Source organism: Bos indicus x Bos taurus, chromosome 4 (genome assembly GCF_003369695.1).
Source record: "Bos indicus x Bos taurus breed Angus x Brahman F1 hybrid chromosome 4, Bos_hybrid_MaternalHap_v2.0, whole genome shotgun sequence".
NCBI lineage: Eukaryota > Metazoa > Chordata > Mammalia > Artiodactyla > Bovidae > Bos > Bos indicus x Bos taurus.
The window spans coordinates 86448669-86460184 of NC_040079.1; the positions used below are offsets into that span (position 1 = coordinate 86448669).

The following is an 11516-nucleotide window of genomic DNA, read 5'->3' on the forward strand; positions in this document are numbered from 1 at the left end:
ATTCTGTACTTAGACACTGAACCAGGTAGTACTGTCTTCAATTTAGGTAATCAAATTCACTCTCACTGATATAGTGCTCCAGCTTCATTTTTGCAAAGGAAAATTAAATGCTGAGGAATTTGGCTTGATGAAAATGTGGTTTTTTTCCCCTAAATACCCAGTTACAAATTTATTTTGCATTTTAAAAAGTTAGTATAACCAGGAGAGTGAAGGAATACTAATGTAACAGGAACCCAGCATCACCTGGGATGACTGATGTAGTTTATCGTGATTAGTAGAGGAGCTGGCTTTACAGGAGCTCAGGTTGTTTGCATACTGCTGTTGGGAAAAGCTCAGCTGCCACTCTGGGGTTGTAAGTTAGATGACAGCCTGCAGTGGCTAAAGCAGTCAAGTGCCATTTGAGTCAGGGCAGGGGGTGGGTACACGATTCATTACTGAATAAAAATAAGCTAGTTAGTTTTCTTCCCAAATAAGAATTTTATCAAGAAGGCCTAAGACATAGAAAATATTGTATTTCCATGTTCCTTACAATGGCTATTAATGTGGCTTTGATGGCAGAACAATATTCGGTTGTGAATTTTTTTAAAAATCTGTTTTGATAACGTTTCCAAAAATTTCCAGACAGGTTGTGGTTTTTAAATATTTTTATTATTATTTTGGTAGGATGTCATCCTATATACAATTATTTATTCCAAATACTTTCCCTCCTTACCCCCCACCTCCCTTGCTGCTTAGATGGTGGTCTGTCGGAGAATCAATGTTCTTTTTGTCTACCCATCTCCCTTCAGTCTTGATAAAAGGTCTTAAACAGTTACATGAAAATCAAAAAAACAACCCAACGCTTTTGGAGAATAAATCAGGACCTGGAGTTCCAAACAGTAATTCCAATTCCAGTGTACAGCATGTTCAGATCAGAGTTGCCCGCTTGGAAGACAATGGTGCCATCTCTCCAAGCCCCATGACAGCCCTACAGATTCCCGTCCAGATCACCCACGTCTGTAAGTAACCTCAGGACTCCTTGCTATTTGACCTGTGCGATTTAGTGAATGGCTCTGACACCTTTCAGTCTTCTAGAATTTTGACAGAAATTTATCCAAGTTGACGAATTAAAGGAGATCTATGGCATTTTATGTTTATTAGCTTGATAAATATTTGCAAAGGATGAATGTGTAACACGAAAGACTGATAACCAACAGCCCAGCCATTATAAACCATTTTAAATCATCTTACTTTCTAGATGTTATAAAGAATTAATGGTTAATAGAAAACTACTTAAAATACTGTCAGGAAAGTAGTGCTCAAAATTCTCCAAGCCAGGCTTCAGCAATACGTGAACTGTGAACTTCCAAATGTTCAAGCTGGTTTTAGAAAAGGCAGAGGAACCAGAGATCAAATTGCCAACATTCTCCGCTGGATCATGGAAAAAGCAAGAGAGTTCCAGAAAAACATCTATTCCTGCTTTATTGACTATGCCAAAGCCTTTGTGTGGATCACAATAAACTCTGGAAAATTCTTCAAGAGATGGGAATACCAGACCACCTGACCTGCCTCTTGAGAAACCTGTATGCAGGTCAAGAAGCAACAGTTAGAACTGGACATGGGCTGGGCACGCAGTGGACGGTCTGAAACATAGAGCACAGCTTTCGCTGGGGCTTCACGGCTCCGGAGCCCAGCATGGCTTCCTCACGATCCTCCTCCACGGCAACCAAAACTAAGGCACCAGATGACTTAGTGGCTCCTCCATTGGAGAAGGAAATGGCAACCCACTCCAGTGTTCTTGCCTGGAGAATCCCAGGGATGGGGGAGCCTGGTGGGTGCTGTCTATGGGGTCTCGCAGAGTCAGACACGACTGAAGTGACTTAGCAGTAGCAGTTGTGAAGAAACCACACATCTATTATGGAAGTTTGGAAGAGAAGGAGAGGGAGCATCTGGCCAAAGGAGAATCTGGGCTTTTGGGAAAAGAAGGACTCAAAGCAGGAAACATTAACATAACCTCTGGAGAAGTGTTTGAAATTGAAGAGCACATCAGTGAGAGACAGGCTGAAGTGTTAGCAGAGTTTGAGAGAAGGAAGCGATCCCGGCAAATCAACATTTCCACAGATGACTCAGAGGTCAAGGCTTGCCTTAGAGCTTTGGGGGAACCCATCACACTTTTTGGAGAAGGTCCTGCTGAACGAAGAGAAAGGTTAAGACGTATCCTCTCAGTGGTCGGTACCAATGCCTTAAAAAAGACCAAAAAAGATTATGAAAAATCAAAGAAGTTCAAAGAAGAGTATCAGCAGACCTGGTACCATGAAGGACCAAACAGCCTGAAGGTTGCTAGACTGCAGATTGCTAATTATTCACTGCCCAGGGCAATGAAATACTTAGAAGAGGCCCATCTTCATAAAGAGGTTCCTGAGACAACTAGAACCTCCCAGATGCAAGAGCTGCACAAATCTCTCTGATCTTTGAATAATTTCTGTGGTCAGATTGGGGATGATTGGCCTATCTCCTACTGTCACTTTAGTACCAATTCCAAAATGCTGGCCACAGCTTGTTTGAGTGGGCTTTGCAAGCTCTGGTCTGTTCCTGATTGCAACCTCCTTCACACTCTTCGAGGCCATAACACAAACGTGGGAGCGATCATATTCCATCCCAAATCCACGGTCTCCTTGGACCAAAAAGATGTCAATCTGGCCTCTTGTGCTGCTGACAGTTCTGTGAAGCTGTGGAGCCTTGACAGTGATGAAAGGTGGCAGATATTGAAGGCCACACAATGCATGTGGCTCATGTAATGTGGCATCCATCAGGACATTTCTTAGGTACCACCTGCTATGACCGATCATGGCACTTATGGGATTTGGAAGCTCAAGAGGAAATCCTGCATTAGGAGGGCCACAGCATGGGTGTCACACGTATGACATTGCCTTCCATCAAGATGGCTCTTTGGCTGGCACTGGGAGACTGGATGCATTTGGCCGAGTTTGGGACCTGCGCACAGGACGTATCATGTTCCTAGAAGGTCAGCTGAAGGAAATATATGGAATAAGTTTCTCCCCCAATGGCTACCACATTGCAACTGTCAGTGGTGACAACACCTGCAAAGTGCAGGGCCTTCAACAGAGACGTTGTGTCTATACCATTCCTGCCCATCAGAACTTAGTGACAGGTGTCAAGTTTGAGCCTATCCATGGGAATTTCTCACTCACTGGTGCCTATGATAACACAGCCAAGATCTGGACTCACCCAGGCTGGTCCCCTCTGAAGACTCTGGCTGGCCACAAAGGCAGAGTGACGGGCCTAGACATTTCTTCCGCTGGGCAGCTCATAGCCACTTGTTCCTATGACAGGACCTTCAAGCTCTGGATGGCTGAACAGGCAGGACCATTGAAGGAAGGATTCAAGCCTCACTCTCCCTTTAGAGCCATTTTCAAAAGAAAGGAACTGATGTGTTTTGTTCTGTCATGTATTTTGCCAATTACCATGTGTATAGATCCTCAAAAGAACTGAATTTCTGTCTCAGCTCCCACTTCAGGCAAGCAGCCCAATCCCTGGGTGTTGGTCAACCCCTTCCATGGTTGAAAAATTTTAGTTTTCATCTTCAAGCCCCTCCATGAATGTTATAGACATTGTTTTTATTAATCTTTTGTTTGAATGCCCTCTTGCTTCCCTCAAAGCACTCAGGACTTTTACTTCTTGAAACCTGGCTTTCCATTACCTGGTACGTGTTTCAGAACTCCATGTGACCCAGAGAGCAAGATGGCCGTGCTCTGTGCAGGAAGCCCTCAAGTAGAGAAACACATCTCACTGTGCGCTGGCTGAACAGTACCTGACAGAGCGAGAACCCTGAGAACGGAAGGCGAAGACGTGGACCACAGCTGTGTCCTGGGTGACTCAGTAGACATTTTACCTCATTTTGTTGAGTTCACTTGGAACGATAACTGCATCGGGAAGTTCAGAACTGAGCATCTGCCTCTTCAGAAAATGTCTTCCATTTTTGCTTTGAAGTTTGGTATCCTTTGTGTTACCCCAAAGCTAGGCCATTGTGTCAAGATTCAATGAAATTTTTAGAAAGCAAAAAAAAAAAAAAAAAAAGAACTGGACATTGAACAACAGACTGGTTCCAAATAGGAAAAGGAGTACGTCAAGGCTGTATATTGTCACGCTGCTTATTTAACTTGTATGCAGAGTACATCACTAGAAACGCTGGGCTGGAGGAAGCACAAGCTGGAATCAAGATTGCTGGGAGAAATATTAATAGCCTCAGATATGCAGATGACACCACCCTTATGGCAGAAAGTGAAGAGGAACTCAAAAGCCTCTTGATGAAAGTAAAAGAGGAGAGTGAAAAAGTTGGCCTAAAGCTCAACATTCAGAAAACTAAGATCATGGCATCTGGTCCCATCACTTCATGGGAAATAGATGGGGAAATGGGAAACAATGTCAGACTTTATTTTGGGAGGCTCCAAAATCACTGCAGATGGTGACTGCAGCCATGAAATTAAAAGATGCTTACTCCTTGGAAGGAAAGTTATGACCAATCTAGATAGCATATTCAAAAGCAGAGACGTTACTTTGCCAACAAAGGTCCATCTAGTCAAGGGGATGGTTTTTCCAGTGGTCATGTATGGATGTGAGAGTTGGACTGTGCAGAAAGCTGAGCGCCAAAGAATTGATGCTTTTGAACTGTGGTGTTGGAGAGGACTCTTGAGAGTCCCTTGAACTGCAAGGAAGTCCAACCAGTCTATCCTAAAGGAGATCAGTCCTGGGTGTTCATTGGAAGGACTGATGCTAAAGCTGAAACTCCAATACTTTGGCCACCTCATGCAAAGAGTTGACTCACTGGAAAAGACCCTGATGCTGGAAGGGATTGGGGGCAGGAAGAGAAGGGGACAACAAAGGATGAGATGGCTGGCTGGATGGCATCACCGATTCAATGGACATGAGTTTGAGTGAATTCCAGGAGTTGGTGATGGACAGGGAGGCCTGGCGTGCTGCGATTCATGGGGTCGCAAACAGTCGGACATGACTGAGCAACTGAACTGAACTGAACTGAAGCAAGGACATAGAGTCCCTACGATGGCACATCATTTGTAGTAATTCTCCAGAAGACATACAAATGAGGAATGGATTTGCGGTGAAATGTAGAAGAAATGGGTTTTGGTGAGGTCAAAAGAGATTCTCTTAAGGGAGTAAAGACCCAGTTTCCTACAGGGATTGTTTTGTTTACCTCTTTGGTGTAAACAGAGAGGCTTCCCTGGTGGCTCAGTTGGTAAACAATCTGCCTGCGATTCGGGAGACCTGGGTTTGATTCCTGGGTTGGGAAGATCCCCTGGAGAAGGGAATGGCTACCCACTCCAGTACTCTGGCCTGGAGAATTCGATGAACCGAGGAGCCTGGCAGGCTACAGTCATGGGGTCACAAAGAGTAGGACACAACTGACTTTCAACTTTCTCTTTTCCTTAGCCTCTGACATCTTGTGCTTAATGAGATGAGTGAGTTATAGGGAGAGAAGTTTATTTTCTAAGATCTAAGCCAAGTTGATCTACCTTTCTTTCTATTATAGAGGGACAGAAAAGGAAAGAATGAGGATAAAAATCTCAGAACCATATTATTATTTCATTTTTATCTCACTTTTTCCCCCTACACGATGTTATTTGCCTATGGAAAGGCCATTGCTAAGAGTTTTTCAATCACTGGGTGTTATTCTCAGTCCGGGGATTATTGGCATTTTGAGTGGGACAGTTCTCTGTTGGCAGGATGTCCTCCTACACACTGCAAGATGTGTAGGGTCCCCTGACGTCAGCCATAAAATGCCAAACAGTGCTTTCCAGTCAGTATGACAGATACAGGCAACTTACATGTTTTCATATGTACTCTATGGTCCCATTTGAGAATCTCTGGACCACTTAATTGGCATTATTAACACTGTATTTCTGGGAATTCCATGGCAGATGTTTAAATTAATTATGCTTATTAAAGTTCTAATTTAAATGTGCACATTAGCTTTAGCTTTAAAACATGAAGAATTTGTTTTCTTTAACCCTGCTTGTTTTGTTTTATTTTATAGTCTTGAGAATTGCAAAGCAACTGAAATTACTAATCCACCATAAATATGAGAGATTCTGTTGGCTAAAAATTATTTATGCATGGAGAAAGTTATAATTTTCCTTGGCTACTAGGTTGATAATACTTATTGGGAAAATAGCAAACATTTTATAAATGGTGCTTTAATATTCATTCACAGCATACTTTTTTAAGTATTAGAATAATTTTATTTCATCCAGTAAGAAATACGGGTAAGAGTTTTACAAGACACCCATTATTCTTGGCATTTGAGCTAAAATCTCATGATTGTTTCTTTCTTTATTAGAGGTCAGGGATGCAGACTATTTAGGTTCAGAACAGTACATATATGTTAGGCTTTGCAGGCCAAGGCCAGATAGATCTCTATGGAATTTTCTATTTTTGTTTTTACACAATCCTCTAAAAATGTAAAAACCATTCTTAGCCTTGAGCCACATTTGTCCACAGCCATAATTTGCTTACCTTTGATTTAGGTTATTTATTTTAAATCAAATTATTCTAAGTATGATCTTAAAAATCCATGAACTAGTAAGAAAACAGAAACTAAGTGCATTTCTCTTAAACTGAGAAGTATTATAGTCAGAATGTAATAAACAATAAATGTTATACATTAGAAGTCAATTTCAAATCATTTTCCACATGGATGTACCTACAAGTGGGACTCAAAGCACCAAAAGAGCTCACATTTCTTCTAGTTTGCTGTAGTTCTGTATAACCTTGAGCAGACACGATCTAGTCTGAGCTTCAGTTGACACACCTGTCTGATCTCTAAAGTGCTGTTCAATCGCCCAGTACAGTCATCTGAAACAATACTGTATGTATTTCATGTTTTTGATCCTTACAACTACTGTATGAGATAGAGAGGGCAAGTAAAGTCTCTGAACATTAGTTTGGATTAAAGTAAGTTACTTGCTTGGATTTACACTGCCAGAAGTGATGTCACTAGAACTAAAACCTAGTGTTCTCGGACATCTCTATATTTCAGACATCTATACCATCTTACCAAAAGATACAGGAACACTTGGCATTTTATCAAGTTCCTGTATCTTTGCAGGTTAGCCTTAGTGTATTCCTCTTTCTTACTAACATTAGAAATATCTTATGATCTATGCCAGGGTTAGCAAATTTTGTCTCTGTCATAGCTACTCAACTGCCCTTGTAGTGCAAAAGCAACTACAGAAAATGCATAACCAAGTAGGCTTGACTGTGCTCCTATAATACTTCATTTATAAAAACTGGTAGTGAGCTGGATCTGGCCGTGAGTCATGGTTTGCTGACCCTTATCTATGCCATCCCAGAGAGATCCATTAGATTTCTTATCTCTTATTAAATGATTGTGGGTTTCCAGGCCAATTATTCGATATGAAATTGCCCTCCTAATTAATTGAATATACTGAGGAAATTGAAATTTAAAAAGTGTTCTATTGTCCTTGTTGTTACCACAGCTTCAGCAGACTCCGCTGCTGCTACTGTTGACTCGGAAACAATAACACTAAACAGTGGAACACTACAGACATTTGAGATTCTTCCAGTGAGTAACTACTTTAAAAAGCCATATGATGTATAAGATCAGTTGGTATCGGTTTTAGAAATATTACATAAGCAAATGAAATATAAAAATTAACCTGATTGTCAGTAAGTGTAACTATATCCATGATTTTGGAAGCCAGATGGTTAGAAGACAACATAAATCAGACTTCTACTTTTTATAATTAATTTTAGTCTTTCTTTTTCAATCTGATATAAACTAATAACATCTTTTTCTTATATAGATGAAAATGACAAGGCTAACACGTAGGGTACATACTACGTATTTTTATCGAGTTATAAACAAGTTCATATTGGTTGAGGAAAAGTTTATGGAATGAATTATTTTACAGAGTAACACTGCACTAGCCATTGAGGATACAGGATTTGAAAGTCCTGGTCATAAATGATGTAGCCTCTTAGGCAAAGAATCTTGCAGTCCCTTAAAAGGTTAAACATATAGTTACCATATGACCCACCAATTCTAACCCCAGGTATACCTAAGAGAAATGAAAACATTACGTCCATGTACGTGAATGTTCATAACTAAAAAGTAGAAATAATCCAAATGTCCATCCACTGATAAATGGGTAAATAAAATGTGCTAGAGACATACAAATGATTATTTGGCAGTAAAAAATATGCTACCATAAGGATGAACCTTGAACCTTATGCAAAGTGAAAGAAATGGGACACAAAATATATAGTTCAGGGCTCCCATTTGATACGTCAAAAGTAGGCAAACCTGTAGAGACAGAACATAGATTAGATGTTAACTATACTAAGAGATGGGGATATGTGTGCTAATTTAAATGTAATTTCTTTGTGGCGGGGGTTAAATTTAAAAACAGCCCCAGTTCTTTGCCTGATTTCTAAAATAGGTAAACCCAAAATTATTGGCTCAGTTTTCGTGAAGAAAATATTTTATTTAAATTATGTCAAGATTTCTTTGCTGTGAAAAATATAAGGAGTATTAGTGCATGAGTTTATTTATATCCTATACACAGCCAAATCTCATAACGGCCCACAGAGCAAAAGATTCTCTTTTGGAACTTCTACTAGGCTGCTTGCGTAACCTAAGCCTCGGTTTCCTAATTCAGTGGTCTCCGCTGAAAGTCATTTGTCACAGGTACAAAACAGAAATTTGTTTTACCTTTTTTTGCCACCTTCCCCCTGGCCAAATAAATAATGTATACACATATATTTGGGGTACGTGTTCAGGTTTTAACTTATGAGGTCACATTCAAAGATTTAGAGACTTCTATCCTAATTTATTAATAAAGCATAATAGTGCCTCAGCTCTGAAAATGTATAAGCATTAAATGTATTTAAGTATATTAAAATATGCATATATGATATACATGTACATATAAAGTATTTACTATACCACCTGATGATATGAATAAATACAACCTTTAGAAAAAGTCAGCTTTCACTTTTATGAAGAGGGAGAGAGAGAAGTGAGTTAATCCCCTGTGTGTGCCAGGCACCATCACAATCATTTCTAATCCTCAACAAACCTTTCTGTGAGAAGTAGTTATTATCCCTGCTTTCGTGTTTAAGAAACCTAGACTCAGTGAGTCAGGAGCCAGTAGAGCTGCTGTGAAGGAAGTCCACAAGACCGCGTCGGACTAGAGACCAGGATTTAGGACCTTCATCTCCAGCTCGACCTGCACATGCTCTTCCTTCAGAGTTTTAGGGTAAACCAAACTCACATTACCATGGAGAAGCTTATGGTTGTGAAACGTGTGTTGCTGTTCGGTAGTTTTGTTACACTTCCATAAAACATCTCAATATACTATCAGTTAAGCAGTTTTCAATTAGGAATTTTTTCTTTCAGCAGAAGACTAATTGCTATTTCTGTACATTTTCTCCTAACATAAAAATTTTCTAAAATTATACTATGAAAAAAAATCTATTCAAGTAAGTAAACACTGCCATAGTGCCTTTTCAAAGATGTTTTTAAGGGGGAGACTGCTAGGTTTTATGTGCTGCAGAGAAAGGATAAAGAGGGTGTGCTGGGTTACTGCGCTGGAAACAGTGGTTTATGAGGCAGTGTCTTGGACTGAAATTGAGCTGAAACCAGACCATAGACACACAGGGTGTGAAGAGGAGAATCAAGGCCTTGCCTCTCTGTTAAACCTGCAGGCTTAGAAATGACTTACAACACATAAATAGTCCAGAATACTAAGCTTTTTATTATTTGTACCCTCATGATTGGTATCAAGTACATTTGTGGCTAGTAAAGTCCCCATTTTGGATGTAAAGCTAGACATAGTGAGCACTAAGTCTGCTTACTGAGTGGTATGATGCACCTGTGTTGACCTTATTTTTCTTTTTCCTTTAGTCTTTCCATTTACAGCCCACTGGCACTCCAGGCACCTACCTGCTTCAGACAAGCTCAAGCCAAGGCCTTCCCCTCACTCTGACTGCTAGTCCCACAGTCACCCTGGCAGCTGCTGCTCCTGCTTCTCCCGAACAGATCATTGTTCATGCTTTATCTGTATGTCATCTTACATAAATTGCTTGATTTTTCTAATTTCTGTAGAAAAGACTGGCTAAACTGATAAGTGTCACCAGAGATAGAACTCATACCTTGGGGGAGGAGGGAGATAAATTTTGAGCTCTGAGACTTCAGGATCTGTTAGGGACCAGAATTAGTTGATACATAATACTAAGAGCCAATACTACTGTAATCCATGGATTTCAACTATTCTTCTACCACTGTTGTCCCAGGAGCGTGTTTTACACCTTCACTGGGGTACTTCCCTCATTCCTGTACATGAGATGGACATACATTAGGGGAAAGGGGCTCTCAGGAGCACAGGGGCCCAGGTAGGTCAAGAAACAGGAATTCTAGAGGAACATGGTGAGAACACTGCAGATCCAGAGGTGAGAGGCATGGAGGGGACACCAGGGTACCACGTGTAAATGTCATTTGTTGTCTGTCACTTTAGGCTGGTATGTACTTTTTCATCTTGCCACTGATTGTTTTTGTTAACGTTCTATAGCCAGAACATTTGTTGAACACAAGTGACGTCACAGTGCAGTGTCACGCACCAAGAGTCATCATTCAGACAGTTGCCACAGAGGACATCGCCTCTTCCATATCCCAAGCAGAACTGACAGTGGATAGTGATATTCACTCATCTGATTTTCCTGAGCCTCCAGATGCCCTAGAAGCAGACACTTTCCCAGACGAAATTCATCAGCCTAAGATTACAGTAGAGCCGTCATTTAATGATGCTCATATATCCAAATTCAGTGACCAAAATAGCACAGAACTGATGAATAGTATTATGGTCAGAACAGAAGAAGAAATCTCTGTCACCCACCTCAAACAAGAGGACGAACCCTCCCCGTTAGCCCGGGCTTATGTTACTGAAGTAAGTTGCACTTAAACAGCCTTAAGCCTCAAACCTGCAGTTTGGGAAAAGCCTAGAGCAGGACCTGTCACTGAATTGGTTCTTTTAAATTATTTTTTTGCTAGTATGTAAAACTTCCGAGTGTGAGGTTATTATTATTTTTGTCTGTTTAAGACCTTAACTTTGATTTCTTTATATTCTAACTTTAAAGTAGGATAGTATTTGAAAGTCCTTTCAAGCCTAAATGTGTTTGGGAACTTAAGGGAAACAAGGAATATGAAACAGAATCTGTTTCTGTTTGTTTGTTATTACTTAGGATTTAGGGTCTCCTACCATAGAAGAGCAAGTTCATCAAACAACAATTGATGATGAAACGATACTTATTGTTCCTTCACCACATGGCTTTATCCAGACATCTGATGTTATAGATACTGAATCCGTCTTGCCTTTGACAACACTAACAGGTAGTGTAACTCCAACATGTGCCTGATAAATCTTAAGGGGGTAATCAGGCAGTGAGTCCTGTTAAATTTTCCCTTTGGTAGAAGAACACTT

General features: G+C 40.5%; 1 protein-coding gene and 1 pseudogene across 9 annotated transcripts in view; both read left to right on the top strand.

Moving 5' to 3' along the window:
- Nucleotides 1–11516, top strand: part of DMTF1 (cyclin D binding myb like transcription factor 1) — a 50140-nt gene that overhangs the window by 37295 nt on the left and 1329 nt on the right. For 5 of the 8 annotated variants that reach the window (XM_027539848.1, XM_027539849.1, XM_027539851.1 and 2 more), the window contains 5 exons: nt 789–998; nt 7515–7600; nt 9944–10099; nt 10608–10982; nt 11278–11425. In XM_027539848.1, the coding sequence (XP_027395649.1) occupies nt 789–998; nt 7515–7600; nt 9944–10099; nt 10608–10982; nt 11278–11425 (975 nt within the window). The remainder of the gene's footprint in view (nt 1–788; nt 999–7514; nt 7601–9943; nt 10100–10607; nt 10983–11277; nt 11426–11516) is intronic. The other 3 variants (XM_027539853.1, XM_027539854.1, XM_027539855.1) reach the window with 2 other exon arrangements.
- On the top strand, nt 1526–4089 carry LOC113891602 (annotated as a pseudogene). The gene has a single exon (XR_003510805.1). The product of XR_003510805.1 is annotated as a U4/U6 small nuclear ribonucleoprotein Prp4 pseudogene (transcript).